The sequence below is a fragment of the Lathyrus oleraceus genome, chromosome 5 (genome assembly GCF_024323335.1).
Source record: "Lathyrus oleraceus cultivar Zhongwan6 chromosome 5, CAAS_Psat_ZW6_1.0, whole genome shotgun sequence".
NCBI lineage: Eukaryota > Viridiplantae > Streptophyta > Magnoliopsida > Fabales > Fabaceae > Lathyrus > Lathyrus oleraceus.
Window position 1 is genome coordinate 612,881,643 of NC_066583.1, and position 23,277 is coordinate 612,904,919.

The window sequence follows — 23,277 nt, forward strand, 5'->3', positions numbered from 1 at the left end:
ACACAACGTTCTGTTCAGCATGTTCAATTATGCAGCAAGTTTTTGTGAAGGAAACTTTATAGCCCATGTCACATAATTGACTTATGCTTAACAAATTGTGTTTAAGTCCCTCTACTAGATGGACATTAAAAATAGTAGTGGTGGAGGGATTACCTACACTACCTTTGCCGAGTATAGCTCCTTTGTTATTGTCTCCATAAGTAACATATCCCTTCTTCTTTGCCTTGAAGTCTATAAAAAGCGATATGTCACCGGTCATGTGCCTTGAGCAACCGCTGTCAAGAAACCACCTTCTATCTACGGAAGCAAGGCACTCATCCTACAATATCAAAAGAGAGAAGTTGGTACCCAATTTTCATTGGGTCCAAGTGGGTAAGTGCTAACATGGTTGCCTTTTGGCTTCCATTGATAAATACCTTTAGGGACAAGAAATCTCCTAAACTTGCATTTCTCAATGGTATGGCCAGCACGACAACAATAATGACATAAACCATGATGATGTGGTTGTTTATTCTTGTTCATTAAATCCTTTGGAATGAAAGAGTATCTTGCATATGGTGGATTTAACGACTTCTTAAACAACCTAGAGTCAATGGCATAAGTAACCTTAGGTTGTAACGCTTTTTCTAATTTGACCTTGAGAGTGTTTATTTCTTTTTGCCAAATATGACAAGTGTCACAATACCTAACTTTACTACATCCATCAATGTCAATATCTTTTGAATTTTCTGCAATACTAGCTTTTAACGATTCTAAATCATTTTCAGCTTTGTATACTTTACCTTCCAGAAATGATAAAAATTGTTTATCGGAAGATAGTCTTTTAAAAGCATCTACAGCTTCGTTATGCAGTTTTTCAAAAGCTATTTTCAGTTTAGAAAAAGACATAGAGGAGAAATTATTGTAATAGGCTTGTTTTACCTTTTTGTCATTGATTTTCTTCTTGTGGTAGGACAGATTTTTGGTGTGAGCCATAAGGCACAGATTTGCGGTTTCATCACTATCACTTGAGCTTTGTGTGCTTGATGAATCACTATCACTTTCCCATGCAATGTAAGCTCTTCTTTGTTTGTTGTACCCTTTTGGTGAAGCTTTTCTTTGATCCTTATATTTCATAGGACAGTCTGTTTTATAATGTCCAGATTTTCCACAATTAAAACAAGATCTTCTTCCTCTACTCTTCTTATTCTCTTCCTGTTTCGCATCTGTAGATTGTCTTCGAAACTTCATGAGGTTTTTGTCGGAATGCTTGACTCCATTCTTTCGAATGAATCTATTATATCTCCTTACAAACAGTCTCATTTCCTCATCATCCGAATCTTTGTCACTACTAGAATCATTTTCACTTTGCTCTTTTCGTGAGGACTTAGAGCTAGAGGCCACAAGAGCTATTGGCTTCTTCTCTCCCTCTTTGTCTCTTTTCTTCTCCTTTTCCTTCTTACTTTTGTTCTCATATTTTTCAAGACTTTCCAATGCTTGTTGATGTTCTTCCAGCTTTCCAAACAGAGTTGTAATCGTAAGTCTCGTTAGATCGTTGGCTTCCTTAATTGCCGTTACTTTAGGTTGCCATTCCCTGCTGAGACACCTGAGAATTTTATTAGTAGCAATTTCATTGGAAACAGGTTTTCCAAGTGCATTCAACCTATTAGTGAGATGAGTGAATCTCTTTTGCATGTCGGAGATAGATTCTCCTTGTTTCATGCGAAAGAGCTCAAACTCTTGATTTAGTGTGTTAATGCGGGACTGTTTTACTTCAGTAGTACCCTCATGGGCAACTTCTAAAGCATCCCACATTTCTTTAGCTGTCGTGCAATGAGATACTCGATAATACTCATCAACACCAAGTGCTGAAATTAGCATATTTCGAGCTTTCCAATCACACGACCACTTTTTCTCATCTTTCTCATTCCAATCAGCTTCTGGTTTAGGAACTATGGTGCCAGCCGCATTTGTCATAGTAATTTGAAAAGGACCATTTTCAATGGCAGCCCATACTAGCCTATCCACAGAATTTATATGAACTCGCATGCAGTCTTTCCAGTAGCCGTAATTTTCACCGTTGAAAATAGGCGCTATATTATACGCCCCCTTTGGTTCAGAATCCATACTGTTACAGGCAGCCACAGAGCACCAGCGAACCGGCGCTCTGATACCACTTGTTAGACGGTGTGACTAGTGATCAAGAGGGGGGTGAATAGATCACCTCTTTTCAAATAAGCGGATTTAAAATTTTATCAGAGTTTTTAAGCTTGGCGGAAAATTTCAGTCCCGAATCGATTTCCGTCTATTCTGAACCGCTACTAGAAAACCGGACACGCGAATATAATGCTGGATTTGAATTAGAATGACAGAAAATATTAACACTAGAATCTTATCAAATTGAATGCACTTATAACTAAATCCTAATTCCAATGAATAAAACTCAGCTAACAGTTTTGTCAAACAGTTGGTGTGTATGTGATCAATGATGAACAACAGTGGGGTTTAGTTAAAGAAGTTTTCTTGCCACTGCTGTCTCTCAAAAAATACAGTCACAACACACTAACTGAAATTGAGAAACTGTTGGAAACGTAAAGAGGAGTAAGGAAAGAATACGATACGCAGAGATTTGGTAAGGAAGTTCCCCACGTCGTCCTCGCGTGTGGGTACGTCTCTCTCTCAATTTCAAATGAAATTGAGAACTTTGATTATCAATTATGCCGAATTCGTTGATACAAGGTTACGATACAAAGACAAAATTCTAAATTCCAAGAACTTCTTCTTGTATGAAACCTCCACTTGATCTGAGCACGATCAAGAATTTCCTGCACGAAATTGCAAACAATTCACCGGTTCCACGACCTGTTTGCGAAATCCCCCGATCTCCAAACGCAACGTTGCGGCTGAATCTGTTCTGCAAACGTGACTAACAAACCCGCAAGAACACTCCAGTTCTTGAAGGACAAACCAGTAGGTTTTTCCTCGAAACCCCCTTCAATCTTCAACTCAGCTAGATCCTCGATCGTTCCACTGATAATCTCAACTAGATCCTTGATCGTACCACTGAACGTTATCTCGTTGATCCTTTAATCCAAAGAACAAGAATGATTATGTGTTGATGTTCTTGAAGAAAAGTGATTGAGAAGATGAAGTCTCTTTCAGGTTTCTAACTGCTCAAAACAATTGCTGCTACACACTCCTTTGATTGGTGTCTCAACTGTTTTTCCCTCTCAGAATTCGTTCCTACACACTGCTGTCACAACATTTCTTATATATGCAAAAACAGGAGTTGTTAGAACATAAAACAGACTTATGTATTGATACATGAGGGTATGCATCGATACATACTGTAAGATAAATGAGTTTTTGGGGAATTTAAGTAAGCATGGATCGATGCATAATTCGTATGTATTGATACATAGGACATTTCAACTAACATGGATCGATGCATAATTCACATGTATTGATACATATGACATTTCAACTAATCATGGATCGATGCAAGGCTCCTATGGATCGATCCATAGAGCATTTTGCCTGTCCATGTATCGATACATGACTCATATGGATCGATACATACTGAACAAAAGGATTTTGTGATTTACAACGTACTGTATGGATCGATGCATAGGATTATGTGTTGATGCATACTGACACAAAATAGATTTTATGAGTTCTTTTAAGAGATGTATCAATGTAGGTCTTTATGTACAGTCATGCAACAATAGAATGGGATAAAAACACAAATGAATCATGTAAGGTAATGCACAACCAACATTTGGATGATGATCACACAATTTGCTATCATCCAAAATTTATTCAAAGTAAAGAATTTTCTCACAGATGATGCAAATATTATGATAAATGTATTGATTCAAAGATGCAGGGTCAAAATTGGGGTATGCAAATACCCTTAACTATTTATTAATTCATTTAATTTTTTCTCTCTATGTAATTAATACCTTGAATTTTTAAAACAACATTTAAAAAGAAACATAATCTTTACACAAAATAGACAATTAAAAAGGAACAAAGGAGTATTTATTACATGATACAACGACTACTTTTTTATGCCTATATTTATTTAGACACACAATTTTAAACAATTATCATATCTCTGGGTAAAAATAATTCTATGCATTTTTTTCTCCAAAATGAACCCCCCCCCCCCCCCCCCCCCCACCATCATATTTTATGGTCCAATTTTATACAAAATGGTGACAATCAACCTTGTATCCTTAATTAATAAAACACCTCGTATTTTTGAAATACATATCATAACCTAAATCCACACCATAATTCAAAATTTACAAATTTTCCTTTTAGCCCACATCCAAAAAATAATCTACAATTTGAAAATTTCTACATTATACTTCACCGTATCAATATCAATAATTATAATTTAAATCAATTAATCCTACTATGTTTTGTGGTATTCATATGGGTACTGAAGACACACAATCAAATAATCAAGAGTTTGAAACACCATAATTTTTCACTCAAGGTGGCATGAAAACTATTAATCTTGGTGAAGAAATCAGATCTTCATCGGTTGTGAATACGCCAAAAATAAGATTTCAACCAAATAAGGATTAATTTCTCATTCAATAATGGCTCAACATTTCAAAGGACTCGATTGTTGGAATTGATTAAAAATGAGATAATTTTTTGAAGAGGATTACGTAAGCTTATAACAAGTATTGTGGTAAGAATTGTCAAGAGAGAAATTTAATGGCATTAAAATGTCAATGACATAAAAAGATTATCTTCTTGTTCAAAAGTTTGTTGGGTGCTACAATCAAGCCTCCGTTGTGACGGAAAGTGGTAGCTCTTAGAGCAACATCATTTTGATTGCATATGGAATTTATTATTAAGATGGGCATGAAAAATTCACATTTGAGGGTGCATGGAGATTATTGAAGGATGAACCCAAATCGGTCAAAAGGCGATCAAAAGGAAGGACCAAGAAAAGCATGTGGAAAATTTTAATTCTAAGGTCAAATACAATGCTTTACAAGATGACTTTAAAAAATTGAATTCATGTCGGAGTTTGCACATGATTATGCATAAATTGAGGGTGAAAAAATCGAGATAGAGAGAAAAAAGGTCGAGCATGATATGACAAGATTGAAGATCATTGTTTTGGAAATACTCACAAATGATACATCACATATGAATCCAAGATAACTACAAGATTATGAGTTTTTGTGCAAAATGATTAGAGATAAATATGTACTTAATTGATATTATTATATATGTTAGACTTAACTATTATAGTTTTTAGTACTGCCTCTGTTTTTTATTATAAGTTGTTTTTGACTTCTCACACGTATTAAGAAATGTAATAATTGTGCTATGAAAAAGAGAAATTCCGAAGAGTTTTACAAAATCGTCCTTCATTAATTACTCCCTCCGTTCCTTTATAAGTGTCACTTTCTTGAAAAAAAATTGTTTCTTTTTAATTGTCACTTGCAAAGTTCAAGGTAGTATTAATTGCGGTTTTGTCAAAATTATCCTTAGATAATTATTAAGGAGAGAGGAAAAGTAAAATGAATGTAATAAATAACTAAGAGTATTATAGGTAAAGAAGAATTGTTGTTTGAAAAGTAACAATAATGATTAACTTTCTTGGTATGTGTAAAAAACCAAAAAATGACACTTAAAAAGGAACGGAGGGAGTATATTGGAAAGACAAATTGACATAATTGAAAGGAGAGAGAATAATAAATATTTAAGGGTATAATAGGAAAAATAATATTAATTATTCATTAATTTTATACAATGACTTATATTATGCTAAAACGACTTATAATAAAAAACGGATGTAGTATATCATTAGTTATTTTTAAGTATTTTGAATTTAATTATTATGTATGTTGGACTTAATTGATATTTTTATGTATGTTAGACTTAACTATCATAATTTTTAGTATATAATTAATTTTTTTTAATGTATTTTGAACTTAATTATTATGTATGTTGGACTTAATTGATGTTTTTATGTATGTTGAACTTAATTTATGTATTTTTATATATTTATATTTCAAAGTAGCTATTAGTCAAACTAATCGTTAGTCAAAGTAGCTGTTAGTTAAACTATCCGTTACTCAAACTAGTCATTTGTCAAACTAACCTTTCAATGCCCCGATGGAATAAAAGAAAAATGTTTGTCCAACGTCAAGAAGGCGTGAGAAAGGACATCAAATGAGCATTTGAAGTTTTTCAATCCCGATTTGACATCATATGTTACCCGACCCGATCTTGGCACTTGGATACACTAAAGCGTATAATGGATACATGCATCATATTGCACAACATGATTGTTGAAGATGAATGTGCCACATATAATGAAAATATTGATTATTGTTATAATTATCTGGGCAATGAACCAACTGCACCACCAGACGATTCTAATAATGATATTCAAGAGTTTCTACGCAGAAGACATCATGTTCTTGACAAGGAAATTCATTGACACCTTCAACCAGATTTGATAGAATATATATGAGAACATTTTTGATATGAGAATAAGCACAACTAAAAATTATTTTAAACTTTTAGTATTTTTTTGTTAGTAGTTTATTTTAATATTTATAAGTTTATTTTATTGTAGTTTCTTATAACTTATTTGTGTTATGTAGTGTTTTTTTAATATTTTAATTTATTTTAAATATATATTCTTTTATTTTTAATATATTTTAATATAATTGAATTGATTTGTTTCAATTATATATTTTATATATTAATATAATATATATATATTTGATTATGGGAGATTAGTGAGACTCATTCTAAAGTTTTAGATGAGTGTGGTATGAATATTTATAAAATATAGGTATTCAAATAATTGGAAAGTATGAAGTAATCGAGTATATTGAGTGGGGTCCATTTATACCTCCAAATTGAATGACATGACTGTGGATGTTCCTAGTCCTCTCAGGGAGTTTTAGTACATCACACTCTCACTAGTAAGATATCGTTAGGTGAAAAGTTAGGTTGTCCAGCTTTATAAGCACACCTCAATCTCAAGGGATCAACCAGAATTATATCGAGGTTTACACACCAAAACACAATCACCATTAAAACCAGATGGAAAAATTCCATGGAGTCCCAATCATCCAATTCATATAATAATTTTACCTCACATCATAATCAACTTTTATATGATGCATTTTTCACAAAATAAAATAAAAACAAATATCCTCTATTACTTATGATCACAAAATAATTTCATCATTGCCTTTTACAAACTATGTACATCTTAAATAAAATATCGCTCTAGGATCAATCCCGCCTCTCATGGGCTAGGTAACTATCCTCAATATTATTCATCACAAAATTATATACAACACACATTTTCAAAATTAGCCTCTTAATTAATTTTAATCAAATATTTATTTCTTATATTAATAACACAATTCAAATTCTCAAAATATTATTCTTCATGAATTAATTATCAAATCGAGTCTTGAATTATTTTTAAGTTGGTTTGGTATATTGTCAACCATATATACCACATAAGTGAAACATCTTTTAGAGAGTCTGACACGAACTTACACTTCAATGACTTGGTGGCTCTGATCATGATACTCATAGTGTTTATCATTATCAATTGTTCTTAGCAATTGTTCTTAGGGGTCTTTTTTTCAATTAAATGTCTCCAAGTGAGGAGGAGGCTTGAAGTTTTCTAAAATAAAGGCCTCCCAAATTTCTTGATTCAAAGATCAAGTGTCCTCCTTAGCCATAGTCCTCTTTGGTGATTATGTCATGTTGAATCTCATGAACTTGAATATGTAAGGTCTCATTTTGACGTGTTATTCGTTCATAACGACTTAAATTTCGATTAATACCTCGTTCTCGTCGGATAAAGGTTAAGTTTGTATCATTTTCTCATATTAACATGTGGTTGTAGAATTACTGCGGCCATGCGGTAGACACAAACTGTTCCTGCTAGATTATGTATGATGAATTCAATTGCCAATGTGTTATGATAAGAGCTATTCAATGATTATGATTTATGTCCAGTCTCATATTTATAGAGGTGGAGGTACTAGCTCCCACTTTGGTCATGTTTGTTAAAAGTCCATCTAACTCAAATAATAGTTAATAACATCTCATTTAAAGATGGTCATGTCACTTGAAGCTATGTCTAATATATACATGTTTATTAGGGAGATCACTTGAAGCTATGTCTAATATATACATATTTATTAGGGAGATCACGTGCACTTATAGGTATCTGCTTACTTCGACTCAAATTTAAGGATCGTCGGATCTATAATTGGATTATAGACTTACATACGACTAAGCTCGAACTCATATTTTTGTCTTTATATCATTTCACTATTTCTCAAAGATATCACGAATAAAAATGAAAGATTTTAAAATATTATACTGATACACTATCCTAACATAGCTTAATTATGTTAAAGTAGTTCAATTAATAATTATGCACAAACATCAAATCTATAAATTCATATTTGAAAATCTATGACATATCAATTATTCATGAAATTTCAACAATTAAATTCCTTTAAAAAAAGCATAACATAGCTTAGTTCAAGGAAAAAACATTGTGGAAGCATAGCAACTCAACTTACACAACCGACCCAACTCTCTCCATCTCTCATCTCTGTCCCTCATAGTTGAATTGCACCACCAATGAACCCCTCTATCGCTTCCCCCTCCGATCCTCCTCCCGTTCAGTTCAACTTACCACCACTCTCTCTAAGCCTCTTCGACGCCGAACCATCCACACACCAACAGCCAAACGGCGTCGTTCATGGATCTGCTCCTCCACACTACTCTGAGCCCTCAACTCCTACCAGCAGCGGTTACGCTGCCGAAAGAGGTAGCACCAGCACTGCCACAAGCGTTTCTCATGAAATTGAGGAATTGAATATTCACGATCCTCCATCCGTTCCCGACGATTCCAATGCTGCTTCGTTTCCCGGTAAACGACATCTTGATGAGGTATATATGTTGATTATTCGTCGTCTATTTGTATGTTAGTGTTGTTTTCGCAACGTTATCAACGACCTATAGTTATTACAGTTTCATTGTGATCGATCTTGTGATGTTAGTGATAGCTATGTAGCATCGACTGGGATTGGAAATTTCAATTTGGATTTGTTCATGAGACTAGTGATTATGAATCAGTGTAGTCTTTAATGAATGCTTATGAAATTCAAAACTCGATTTAGAGAAAGAAAAACGAATACTAAATTCAAAACTTGGCTTCTTTCTATTCAGCTATTCACTAAGGATGAAGATTCATTAAATGTTGGAGTGTAGGGTTTATCAAACAAACAGCATTGTTACCAAATTTTAAGATCACTCAACTCTTGAGTTTACTAGGTAAAATAGAACCGGGAGTAAGAAAAGTGTAGAAGTACTAGTGTGTATTGGGGGACTGGTTGTTAGATAATGGTCGCAACACACAATTAAATGCACGAGTGACAATGAAAATAAAAAGGCCACGAAAAAGAAATGAAGAATGCGTCTTGGCTTAAACTAACAAACTCAAATCAACTGTCATAGATACTATGAGATGTTCTGCAATTTTAGCTTAATACTTCAGCTTTCTCATACAAATATTTCTTTTCAAATTCATGCCCTATGACGAAAAGGCGTTGCACTGAATTTACCTGTAATGCCACATCCTGTTTGATTAATGAATAAAGTGCAGGATGATGGTTCCGCTTCATGGAGGAAAAGAAAGAAGCATTTTTTTGTTCTGAGTCATTCTGGCAAACCAATATACTCTAGGTTAGTGTTTACCAACTCCTCGTGCGAGCTTCCCTCAGTTACTGTTCATGTATATCTATGATTTCTGCTTGAACTTGTGTCCGGTTTCTCTATTTGTTGTTTCACACTTTTGTTTGTACCAGGTATGGAGATGAACACAAGCTTGCTGGTTTCTCAGCAACTTTGCAAGCAATCATTTCCTTCGTTGAGAATGGGTATTGTAGCTGGCTTTGTTCTGGTTAATTATAGCCTGATAGATTTTAATTACAAAAATATTCTTCAATATATTTGATTCCTTATCTGAATGTAATTTGAGAAGGATTGTTCAAATATATATTTCTATTTTTCAGGGATGACCGTGTCAAATTGGTGAGGGCTGGAAAACATCAGGTCTGGTCACACATTTTTCTTTTGTAAAAGTTTTTGTTCATAGATATATAGTTTCATTTGAGTATTATTTTCTAAATAAGCAGCACTTCAAGCCCACATAACTAGTATAGTGTTATGCACAATGATGTTCTGACCCTTGCTCTACTTTTAAGTGTAAGATAGAAATACTGGATGTATGTTTTGCTTTTGGTTGCTGAGTTTCTCATAGTATGTTCATTAGTGATTTTACAGAAAGAGGTTTTTGTTTATTAGGCATTTCTGGAGCAACAGATTGATTTGGTATTGTGAAATTTAATTAGTTTAAGTTATGGCGCAGGTAGTTTTTCTTGTGAAAGGACCAATTTACTTAGTATGTATCAGCTGCACAGAAGAGCCTTATGAGTCCTTAAGAGCGCAATTGGATCTCATTTACGGCCAGGTATAATTGAGCTGGATGCTTGTGTACACAAAATTATGGGTTCATTTACTTTCTCATGATTCCTTCATCTTCATCTTCTGTGTTTCATAATTAACTATTACATCTCTTTTTTAATCATTCAAATAGACTAGTAATGTTGTGACAGTTATATGATACATCCATAGTTTTTATACATATGCAGATGATTGTTATACTGACAAAGTCAGTACACAGATATTTTGAGAAGAATCCGAAGTTTGATATGACGCCCTTGCTTGGTGGAACAGACACTGTCTTCTCTTCACTAATCCACTCTTTTAATTGGTTTGTTTCTCGAATCTGGGCAGTCTCTCTTTTTGTTTTAAAGGAGAAATAATAAAATATTTCTCCAAGATATGGGGGTGTATGTATTAGATGCTTTTTTGGTTGTCTGTGTGTTTTTCCTTGGTCAGGCGAGTTGCAGAGGTTTTCGTTTGTTTAATGTTTCTGGTTTCCTATCACCCTATGCTATACTCAGTAGTTAACATTGTTATTTGTTTGATCATATCAGGAATCCAGCTACATTTCTTCATGCCTATACTTGTCTACCTCTTGCATATGCAACAAGACAAGCTGCTGGTGCCATTTTGCAAGATGTTGCTGATTCCGGTGTTTTGTTTGCAATACTGATGTGCAGACACAAGGTTTAACACTATACTTAATTTGTTAAGTCATATGCAGACATAAAATGAAAAAATAACTTGTTAAAGGTTGAAGGCAGGTAATCAGTCTATTTGGTGCTCAGAAAGCCTCTCTTCATCCAGATGATATGCTGCTACTGACCAACTTTGTCATGTCAACAGAGTCCTTTAGGCAAGTAGAGCTGGCATTATTTTATCTTTCAGATTAGCATCTCAGAGATGGTTTGATGGCATAGTTTTCTGTTAGTACGATCTATACGACTCTAACTTGTTTTGATGGTCCTATGAGTAGCAAAACTACTTTTTTTTGGCTTAGTTGCAAATAGATTTACTGGCTTTCTCATACCATTTTACACTTTCTCATTCTCTTCATGGACTATAATCATGCAGGACCTCTGAGGCATTTTCCCCTGTTTGCTTGCCAAGATACAATCCTTTAGCATTTTTGTATGCTTATATCCATTATTTTGATGTGAGTGACAAATGCATAAACAATTTGTATATGCTATAACATTCAGTTCATAAATGACAGTTATTTTTTTATTGTATAACTGTGCCAGGATGACACATACTTGATGTTGCTGACAAATAATTCTGATGCATTTTACCATCTTAAGGATTGCAGGTAAAGGATAATTTGATAGTATGACCACTGCTGTTGTTCTGTTCATTTTTTTTTATTAAAAAATAAAAGAAAGTAAAAGAGGAAAGAGCATAATGGTTCACTAAGATTTGGGTCTCTATGTACCATATTTTTCATGCACGGTTCAAAATTTTGCCTGGCAATTCATAGGATTCGTATTGAATCGGTCCTTTTGAGGTCAAATGTCCATGGTGAAGTTCAGAGATCCTTGCTTGATGGTGGAATGCATGTTGATGATCTGCCACCCCCATCTCGTTCTGGATCATCTTCTCATTTGGGCCAGAATAGGCTTCAACCAGATTCTCCTGAAAGATTGAGAGAATCTAATACTGGTGTTGGTGGTGATGCTGGTTTATGGCATTTCATATATCGCAGCATATATCTGGACCAGTATGTATCTTCGGAGTACTCAGCACCTATTAACACTCCTCAGCAACAGAAAAGGTAGTAATTTTATAGAAACTTGTTTTTTATGCTGGTATGGTACTTTTCTTTTCTTTTTTGTGCATTTTTATTCTGTGTCTAAGTATAACCTGCTTTAATTGTTTCAGATTGCTTAGAGCGTACCAGAAACTTTTTGCATCCATGCATGATAAAGGAATTGGGCCACACAAAACTCAGTTTAAAAGGGATGAAAACTATGGTAATTTTCATATTTTAATTCTTAGTTTGTAGTATTATATAAATGGATGTATGTGTTGTGATATAATTGTTGAGATATTATTTTATTATTATTATTCTGTATCTATTGTTTTTTTTAGTAGTATTAATTAAGATATTATTGTATCAAATCTTTCCTTAATTAGTAAGGTAGGATTGATTAGGAGACATTATATATATATATATATATATATATATATATATATATATATATATATATATATATATATTTTCTCCACGTAATAATATAAGATATTCAGATTCAAGTTGGTATCTAGAGCTTGATTTAAAACCCTATTTTTTTCAGTTTTTTGTTCTCTTGGGTATTCAAGAGTTTTTTTTTTCTTTCAAATATGTGAGTAGTGACTCGAAGCTTTCCACAGTAGTCGGAAGTCTTCGATCTGCCACGTGCAAAAGTCATGCCGCTTACATAAACGCCACGCGCCCCCACTCTTGCCCCACTCACCGGCGCGTGAAGGCCACGCGCTACCCTCCGACCGTCTGTTTCTGGCGGCGATTGTTGCAACATACTCGATTTTGCCTTCTGAATCCTTTGGGACCACTTTCAGTTTGTGGGTCTCACGTTTAGGTACGTTTCGGCCGGATCTTTGCCTCCGACGTATTGGTTCGTTGTTATTTCTCTGTGTTTGCATACAATCTGTCAATTGTGTGTTGTTTCTGCGATCTAGAGTTCTTTAGTTGGTGGTGTTGAAATTTCAAGTCCAAAGAATGACGGTGTTGAGAAGAATCCTTCCAAAATGAGTCTTATTTCGTTTGCGTTTCAAGGAACACCCGTTATTACCACGACTAAATTAAATGGTAATAAAAACTATTTGAATTGGTATGCTTTGGTTGAGTTATGGTTTTTAGGACAACGTCTGTCAGACCATCTTACTAAAAAGGTTATTGAAATTGATAAAGAGATAAAGGTGATTGATTGGGAAGCCGCTGATAATCAACTTGTATCATTGTTGTGGAATTCTATTGAACCAAATCTACTGGCACACTTTCGTGCGTATAAATCATGTTATGAGGTTTGGCAGAAGGTTAAAAACCTTTATGCTAACGATATTCAAAGAATGTATGCATCGGTCAGCAACTTGGCTACTCTTCAGATGAATGATCAAGACTTATTAGAATATCTCACCCGTGCTCAGTCTATTATTGATGGCCTCAAACTTATGCTGGTTAGTGATGATATTACGAAGATATTGGACAAGCTTGACAATATGTTCATTGTGTTTGTTCTTCATGGGCTCTCTAAAGAATATAGTTCGGTTAATGACCGGGCGTTAACAAATACTACATCCCTATGGTAGAAGAACTAATTGATCGTCTCGTCCGGGTATCTCTACCCAGTAATGACATTCATACTACTCCTGAGTCCTCTGTTTTTGTTTCTAACTTTAGTAATGAAGGGTGTGGTGGACGTGGCCGTGGTCGAGGACGTAGAAGTAACTTCTTTTGCACTCATTGTAGGAAAAGATGGGCACACTCAAGATCGGTGCTTTGACTTACATGGCTACTCGAACAAAACCGCTGATGTTGCTCAAACCACTGCAAACCGTGAATCGAAGGGTGAACTTAAAACTACTTTCTCTGCCGACGAGTATCAGGAGTATTTGTGATTGACGGCAGCACAACAAGCCACCTCCTCAGTTACTATTGCTCGTACCGGTAATTCTATGGTTTGTCTTTCTCATGCTACTTCTATTGGATGGGTTATGGATTCTGGTGCTTCAGACCATGTGACCGGTAATGCATCACGTTTCTCTGAGTTATCACCACCTAAATATCCACATTATATTACTGTTGCAAATGGATCTAAAGTTGAGGCAATTGGTGTTGGACGAGTATCACCTATTCCTTCACTCTCTTTGAGTTCTGTTTTATTGATTCCTAATTGCCCTTTCAATTTGATTTCTATAAGCAAATTAACCAGCTCTTTAAACTGTGTCATAACATTTACTTCTGATTTCTTTTTGATACATGACCACAGTACAGGACAAACGATTGGGAGTCGGAATTGAATCTAGTGGTCTTTATTATCTTCAACCACCCACTTCCGCTATATGTGTTACTACTGAATCTCCAGATCTTATGTATCGTCGCTTAGGTCATCCGAGTTTATCAAAATTGAAGAAAATGGTGTTCGGGCTTCCTCATTTAGAGTCCTTACAATATGAGTCGTGTCAGTTAGGAAAGCATGTTAGAGTTTCTTTTTCCAGCCGCATTAATAACAAAGCTTTGTCTCTTTTTGACGTCGTTCATTCCGATGTGTGGGGTCCTAGTCGGATTCCTTCTATCCTAGGGTATAGGTATTATGTTACTTTTATTGATGATTTCTCAAGATGTACTTGGATCTTTCTAATGAAAGATCGTTCTGAGTTGTTTAATATTTTTAAGAATTTCTATTATGGAATCTCGACACAGTTTGGCAAAACAATTCGCATTTTACGCAATGACAATGCAAAAGAATATTTTTCTTATCGTTTCAACTCTTTCATGCAATCCAAAGGCATCGTACATCCATCTAGTTGTCCGCATACGCCTCAATAAACTGGTGTTGCTGGAAAAAAATATAGACACATTGTTGACACTGTTCGTACCCTTTTGCTAAATGCCAATTTATCTCTAAAGTTTTTAGGTGATGTTCTACTGTCGGGTATTTAATTAACCGGATGCCATCCTCTGTGTTAAATGATCAGGTTCCTCATTCCCCGGTGCATCCTACAGATCCCTTATATGTTGTTTCCCCTCGTGTCTTTGGATGTACGTGTTTTGTTCATGATTTATCCCCAAGTCATGATAAAATGTCTGCTCGTGCCATCAAATGTGTTTTTCTGGGCTACTCCCGCGTCCAAAAGGGATATCAGTGTTACTCTCCTCCTACACATCGTTTCTACACGTTTGCAGATGTTACATTCTTTGAGGACATACCATACTTTTCCAACTCAGGTGTCACTGGAACTAATTTAGATCAAGTTTTTCCTATTCCTTATTTTGAGTCAGTTGAGTCCGGTCCTTTATCGTCTAGTCCATCCGTTGTGATAGATGAGTCTCCACCTTTGTTGAACTGGTATGACATCTATGAGAGAAGGTTGAGACCACATGATTCAACTCCTATTCCAAGCGCTTCCACCCCTGCTCCGGCCCCGTTTCCTGACTTGCCTATTGCCATCCGTAAAGGTAATCGTTCAATCCATAACCCTTATTCTATTTATAATTGTGTGTCTTATCACCGGTTATCTCCTACCTATTGTGCGTTTGTTACTACACTTGCATCTGTTTCTATTCCTAAAATTATACAGGAAGCTTTATCCCATCTAGGATTGAGACAGACAATTTTTGATGAAATGTCATCTTTAGAATTTTATCATAGGAGCTTGTTCCTCTCCCTCATGAAAAATCTATTGTTGGTTGTAGGTGGATATTTAATGTTAAGGTGGGTCCTGATGGACAGGTAGATCGATTGAAAGTCCGCTTAGTGACAAAAGGATACACTCAAGTCCTCGATCAAGATTATAGTGATACTTTCTCTCTTGTTGCGAAGATGGTATCTGTTCGCCTATTTTTGGCCATGGCTGCCATGAAACAATTGCCTCTATTTCAATTGAATATCAAGAATGCATTCTTGCATGGTGACTTGGAAGAGGAGATCTACATGGAGCAACCTCCCGAGTTTGTTGCTCAAGTCTTTGTATGACTTGAAACAATCACCTCGGGCATGATTTGAAAGATTTATTAAAGTGTTGCTACAATTTGGGATGAACCAGTATGAATCAGATCACTCTGTTTTCACTAAATGCTTCTCCAATAAATATATTTATCTAGTGGTTTATGTTGACAACATTGTAATTACAGGTGATGATTTTGAGGGTATCAAGGCTTTAAAGCAACACTTATTTCAGAATTTTCAGACTAAGGATTTAGGTCTTCTTCGTTACTTTCTAGGAATTGAGGTAGCTCAATCAAAGTTAGGTATTGTTATCTCTCAAAGGAAGTATGCTCTTGATATTTTGGAAGAAACAGGTCTTCCAGATTGAAAATCAGTTGATACACCTATGGATCCTAATGTAAAGCTTCTCCCTAATCAAGGGGAGCCATATACTGGTCCGGGAAGATATCGAATACTTGTAAGAAAGTTGAATTATCTTACCTTGATTAGACCTGATATATCTTTTCCAGTCAGTGTAGTAAGCCGGTTTTTGAATTCTCCCTGTGACAACCATTGAGAAGCAGTTATTCGAATCCTTAAGTATATCAAGGGATCACCTGGAAAAGGGCTTGTTTTTTGGTGATAGAGGCAACACTGATATCATTGGATATTCAGATGTTGATTGGGTAGGAGATGCAAGTGATAGACGCTCTACATCGGATTATTGTGTTTTATTGGGGGGAATTTGATCTCATGGAAAAGCATAAAGCAAAAAGCAAACGGTCATTGCTCGATCAAGTACAAAAGTTGAGTATCGAATCATGGCCCATGCCACATGTGAGCTCTTGTGGTTAAAACATTTACTACAGAAATTTCACTTTTGTGAAGTCGGTCCTATGGAACTTGTACGTGACAACCAATCAGCTTTGCACCTCTCCTCTAATCCAGTTTTTCATAAAAGGACAAAGCATATAGAAGTCGACTGTCCCTTTCTTAAAGAGAAGATTATCACCGTGACCATCAAAATCTCCTTTGTTAATTCCAAGGATCAACTTGCTGACCTCTTTACAAAATCTTTTCGAAGACTTCGGATTATATACATATATGAACCATCTTGAGCGGGAGTGTTGAGATATTATTTTATTATTATTCTATATCTATTGTTTTTATTAGTAGTATCAATTAGGATATTATTGTATCAAATCTTTCCTTAATTAGTAGGGTTGATTAGGAGTTGTAGACATATACTAAATTTGATGTTTTTTTTGCTTATAATTGGTTACAAGAAAAATGAGTGTTTTTTTGTTTATAAACTGGTACGGAGGGTATATATACTTAGTAGGGTTGGGGTTTAGGGTTGTTATATTTATTACTTAGTAGTCAAGTCACTTAGGTGTATATAAATAGATACTTTGTAATTCAGTTTGTACATAATTCAATAATATTAATCCTTATTTCACATTCTCTCTCTTTCTCTCCACACTAAAAGTGTCTCATGCACTAACAAATTGGTATCTAGAGCTCCAGTTAGATTCTTGATTGTGTTTTCAAGAATCACACGTCGGTGATCGTGTTTCTGGGATCGTGGATTGTTAATCAATCGCTGCAAAGGTGAATGGTACTAATGGTATTCTAAATTCTCTTTCAATTTTTGACGGCAAGAATTAGATCTGATGGAGAAAACAAATGCAACCCTTGTTTGGCTTTCATGAAACCAAAGAAGTGGTTACTAATGGCGTCTCTGAGCTTGCTGAGAATGCAACCGATGTTCAGAGAGTCGCATACAAAAAGTCGAAGAAGAAAGACTGCAAGACCGTGTATTGCATTCAATCGGCGGTAGATTCGGCGAATTTCGACAAGATCTCTCATGCTGAATCAGCGAAGGAGGCATGGGATATTCTTGTCAAGTACTATGAAGAAGGTGAGAAAGTCAAAGTCCTCAAATTGCAGACTTTGCGACGACAGTATGAATTGCTACAAATGGGAGTAGATGAAAAAATTGCAGGCTATGTGTCGAATGTGCAAAATCTCGTCCATCTCATGATGAGTTGTGGTAAAACCGTAACTGATAAGATGATAGTTGAGAAGGTAATGCGTACGTTGACCTCTCACTTTGATCACGTTATCGTAGCTATTCAAAGAATTCAACAATCTTGAAACCATGAAATTGAAAGATTTGGTTGGTTCGTTGGAGGCGCATGAGATTAGGATTGTCGAAATGAAAGGGTTCAAGATTCAATACAAGTACTGCATGCTCAGGCTTGGAAGAAGCATTGTAGTTCCAACAAATTCAAAGGCAAATGAGACAAGACTCAGAACAAGAAGTCTTGGTCGAATCCTCAAAAACATAAGGTCGACGATAAGGCTTCTGAATCCTTGAGAAGAGGAGAAGGAAACTCCTATCAGAAAGACAAAGAAAAATAATGTGTGCAGTGTTATAATTGTGAAAAGTGGGGCCACTTGATCAAGAATTGTTGGTATAATAAAGACAAGGGAGCGATAAAAGGCAAGAAGGAAGGAGCGAATCTTGCACGCCAAAATTTAGATGATTATGAAGATATGGTGGTTATAGCTGCAGTTGCAGATGATCATGTGGACTCCAAGATCTGGTTCCTCGACCCAGACTGCTCGAATCACATGACTGGTCGAAAAGCGTGTTTAGCAAATTTTGACTCGTCGAAGAAGAGCATGGTCAAATTTGTTGATAATAGTTTGATGCAAGCAGAAGGTACTGACGACATAGTTATTCTAAGGAGCAATGGAGGAAAAGCTATGATTAAAGATGTACTTTATGTACCTGGAATGAAGTGCAATTTGTTAAGTGTTGGACAACTGGTCGAAAAAGTTTCTCAGTGATTATGAAAGATGGAACCTTGGAACTGTTCGACACTCGGAATAATTTGGTCTTGAAAACTACTTTGTCGAAGAATAGGACATTCAAGACCATGATCAGTTCGACTGAGGTACAATGTCTAAAAACTATTGTCGGCCACAAACATAGTTGGCTGTGGTAATTGAGGTTTGGACATTTGAACTTTCGATCACTCAATCAACTGATTATTCAAGATATGGTAATTGATATACCAAGTCTGGAGATGCCCAACAAACTCTGTGAAGGTTGTTTAGTCGGAAAACAATCTAGGAAGTCTTTTGTTTCACCTATGTCAATGAGATCCTCTTGCATATTCGAAGTTGTACATTCAAATGTATGTGGCCCTTTTGAGGAGCATACCATTGGTGAAAACAAGTATTTTGTTTCGCTTGTCGATGAGTTTGGTCGAAAGTTGTGGATCTATGTGATCAAACGAAAGGATGAAGTATTCAAAATCATTAAGAGATTCAAGATGCTTGTCGAAAACTAGAGTGAGAAGAAGATCAAAGTTCTGCGAACAAATGGAGGTGGCGAATACACATCCAAGATGTTTGAAGAGTTTTGTGTAGAACATGGTGTCGATCACGAGGTAACTGCTCCTTACACGCCTCAACATAATGGAATTGTAGAAAGAAGAAATATGACCATATTTGGCGAGATGCATGCTGAAGCAGAAGAATCTGCCAAAATCCTTATGGGGTGAAGCAGTTACCGCTGCTGTTTATTTTCTAAACATGTGTCATATCAAGAAGCTGAAAAACAAGGTTCCTGAAGAAGTTTGGAGTGACAAACGACCATGAATGAGTCATATGAAGGTGTTTGACTCTATTTGTTACAAGCATGTTCCTGATGCTAGAAGAAGGAAACTTGATGACAAGAGTGAACTTATGATTCTGGTAGGATATCATAAAACTGGTGCATACAGGCTGTTTAATCCAATTAATAAGAGGATTGTGATGAGTCAAGATATTGTGATTAATGAAAATTTTGTCTGGGATTGGAATTCTAATGATGCAATTGACAAGTCATTGGTGAGCTATGATTTCAACGAAGTAGTCGAAGTCGAAGATAGTGTTGATATTCTAGTCGAAGTCGAAGATGGTGTAGCTAGTATTAGTCAAAGACCTCAAAGAACTAGAGCTCGCCCAACAAGACTTCAAGACTATGAAGTGACTGGTGATGATGAAGTCACATCAGATGAAGAAATAGTTCATTTCGCCTTACTTGCAGGTGCTGAGCCAATCAACTATAGCGAAGCCTTAAACGATAAACAGTGGAAGTCAACTATGGTCGAAGAGTTACAAGCAATCGAAACAAACACAGGAGAGTTAGTCGAATTGCCAGCACATACAAGAGCTATCGAAGTGAAGTGGGTGTTCAAGTTGAAGCACAATGCTGATGGGTCGATAACAAGACATAAGACGAGATTGGTAGCTCGAGGTTTTCTTCAGAGAGCAGGAGTCGACTACTTTGAAGTATATGCACTTGTAGCAAGATTGGAGACTTTTCGACTAGTAGTCACCTTGGCATATAAACAAGGCTGGTTGGAATTTCACTTAGATGTGAAATCATCATTTTTGAATGGTCCCTTAGACGAAGAAGTCTATGTCACAGACCTCCAGGGTTTGTGATTCAGGAGGAAGCAAGGAAAATATACAACTTGCATAAAGTACTCTATGGTCTCAAGCAGGTACCTAGGACATGGAACAAGAAGATCGACTCATACTTGGTCGAATTGGGATTTGTCAAATGTAAATCTAAGTATGATGTCTATGTTCAGGTTGTGGCACAAGATATAACAATCATTTGCTTATATGACTTGTTAGTAACTGAAAATAGCTTGGAGAACTTGTCGAAGTTCAAAGAGCTTACGAAGAAGGAATTTGAAATGTCGGATATGGGAAATTTGTCTTATTTCCTAGGAGTAGAATTTTAAATGTCGAAGCAAGGTATGATGTTACATCAAAGAAAATATGTCAAAGAGATACTCAAGAGATTTAGGATGGATGATTCGACTCCTGCATCTTCACCTATCAAACCAAATTTGAAGTTGGAGAAGCACATAAGTGAACCAAAGGTGTCACACATGAAGCCTGCAAGAAGAATCCTGAGACTTAAAAGGATCGATAAACTATGGAATTCTATTTCGACGAGACTTTGAAAGCAAATTAGCTATGGTTACTTGCTATTCAGATGTTGACTGGTGCGGAGATACGGAAGACCGAAGAAGCACAACTTATTATTTTCTTCAAGTATTTGGTGCCCCAATTTCATGGTGCTCGAGAAAGCAACCTGTGATGGTATTGTCATCATGTGAGGCTGAATATATAGCACGATCCTATGCTATGTAACAAGCAATTTGGATCAGATATTGAAGAAATGGAAGTCGAAGTAAAGAAACTCCTGGTGCCACAGATAGACAACAAGTCAACCATAAATCATGCGAAGAATTCAATTATGCATGGAAGGAGTAAGTGCATCGAAGATAGATTTCATTTTCTTAGGGAGAAGATAAATCGAGGTGAACTTGAAGTGAAACATTGCTCAAGTGAAGCACAGTTGGCCGACATTTTCATTAAAGGATTGAAAATCAACAGATTCCTGAATTTGAGAAAGAAATTAGGAATAGTTCATATCGACGATGATTAGCATATGTTCGACAACTTGAATTATAGGGGGGTATGTTGTGATATAATATATAATTCAAGTTGTGTGAGGCCCAAGTCCAAAGTTAATTAGGGTTTAGGGTTGTTATATTTGTTATTTAATAGTCAAGTCACTTAGGTGTATATATATAAATACTTTGTAATTCAGTTTGTACATAACTCTTTCATATTCTCTTTTTCTCACCTCACTAAAAATGTTTCACGTACAATTAATATGATATTACGATTGTATTTTTACGAGTTGATGCAATTCTTTCTGTTCTTGAATTATCTGTTCTTTTTGTTCTTATGAGGAATGAGTGTGGATCAAATGTTTCTCTTGTTATTTGTTCTCTACTTTATTTCTGATGTTTCAGCATGAGTAATTCCTTAAAATAGTTAACCTCTTGTTTTTCACAAGGTGCAATAAAAGACAGGGAAATCCGTACTTTTTTTGTGATGTAAAAAATCAACACTGATCCTGAAAACTAAACTCTCGGATGATCTACATCTTACCCCTCCACATAATTTACCTTCTTTTGACTTAGAGCATCTTTATTGTAAGATGTAAATATTTATAAGAACAAAAAATAGCCATAGCCATTGTGATATTACTCTTGAATTAATATTTCATATATTAATTATTCTGTCATTGCATCTCATTGATTAAAATATAACTCTTAATGCTGTGAAATAATTAGTTGCCGTTGTAATATATACTGAACTGAACGGTTGTATATATAGTGAGCTGAACGGTGAACTATAATTACTGCCATATAAGCTTTGTACAAGGCTGCTGAACTATATATAACGTGAATTATTAAGAATCTCTTTCTTAGATCAGTTGTGCTAAAGTTGCTCTTAGTTTCTGACATATAAAGTGTCATTGCATTTGCCTTCTTTATTGAACAGTGATCAGACTAGTAATATCATTTTCATGTCGCAGTTCTGCTCTGTTGGGTAACACAGGACTTTGAACTTTATGCTGCATTTGATCCCCTTGCAGACAAGGTATCTTTTTTACTGCCTACAAGATTTCTTAGTAATTATATTTCTGCACCAAATTGTAAATGTTCTATCAGTTAATATCCAATTAGTTAACACATTTACTGCTTGGATTTTTTTCTTACTTTTTCTGCACAATGACCTTATGCAGGCGACGGCAATAAGGACATGCAACCGGGTATGTCAATGGGTAAAAGATGTTGAAAATGAAATATTTTTGCTAGGAGGTAACCCCTTTTCATGGTGATTTCCTATCAAATACTGTAAAACATGTAAGAGAAAGTTTATTTAATGGTTTTTTTAGAGTTTATTCTTTCTTTATCATTTCATGTATTTTCTATGAATTAGTATATTTATGAGTTTGTCAAGTGTCAATGTTATAATGGCATAATCAGCCGTGAGAGTAGAGGAATTAAAGATGATATCATGATTTCTGCTCCTACATTAATATGATGACTTTATTTGAGGAGCCCATTGAAATAGATGGTTATTTATAACATGTTTGAAAAAGTAGTTGTTTGGAACAAATCTTCTTATACTTCTGTCTAAGGGTGTATATGGGTTGGGTAAATCGAATAAATTCAATAAAACTCATCCAAAT

At 35.4% G+C, this 23,277-nt stretch overlaps 1 protein-coding gene across 2 annotated transcripts; it reads left to right on the forward strand.

Moving 5' to 3' along the window:
• The first annotated feature begins 8,507 nt into the window (after nucleotides 1-8,507).
• LOC127087047 (vacuolar fusion protein MON1 homolog) lies at nucleotides 8,508-23,145 on the forward strand. 2 transcript variants are annotated; one of them, XM_051027891.1, is made up of 14 exons: nucleotides 8,508-8,952; nucleotides 9,668-9,747; nucleotides 9,870-9,941; nucleotides 10,077-10,116; nucleotides 10,433-10,534; nucleotides 10,716-10,837; nucleotides 11,064-11,196; nucleotides 11,274-11,365; nucleotides 11,584-11,665; nucleotides 11,754-11,818; nucleotides 12,212-12,280; nucleotides 12,388-12,479; nucleotides 22,618-22,682; nucleotides 22,828-23,145. In XM_051027891.1, exons 1-14 carry the CDS (start codon nucleotides 8,641-8,643, stop codon nucleotides 22,921-22,923), a joined length of 1,422 nt encoding a protein of 473 aa, XP_050883848.1. In that variant the 5' UTR covers nucleotides 8,508-8,640; the 3' UTR covers nucleotides 22,924-23,145. The 2 variants fall into 2 exon arrangements, with proteins under 2 accessions (XP_050883848.1, XP_050883847.1); XM_051027890.1 differs by having other exon boundaries at nucleotides 8,510-8,952; nucleotides 11,987-12,280.
• Nucleotides 23,146-23,277: the final 132 nt, after the last annotated feature.

What these genes read in the sequence shown, in the direction of transcription:
- LOC127087047 (XM_051027890.1), top strand. Translation starts at nt 8,641, where the DNA reads ATGAACCCCTCTATCGCTTCCCCCTCCGATCCTCCTCCCGTTCAGTTC. An exon ending in TGAGGGCTGGAAAACATCAG is followed by an intron (nt 10,117 to 10,432) that starts GTCTGGTCACAC and finishes GTTATGGCGCAG; the next exon opens with GTAGTTTTTCTTGTGAAAGG. An exon ending in ATGTCAACAGAGTCCTTTAG is followed by an intron (nt 11,366 to 11,583) that starts GCAAGTAGAGCT and finishes ATAATCATGCAG; the next exon opens with GACCTCTGAGGCATTTTCCC.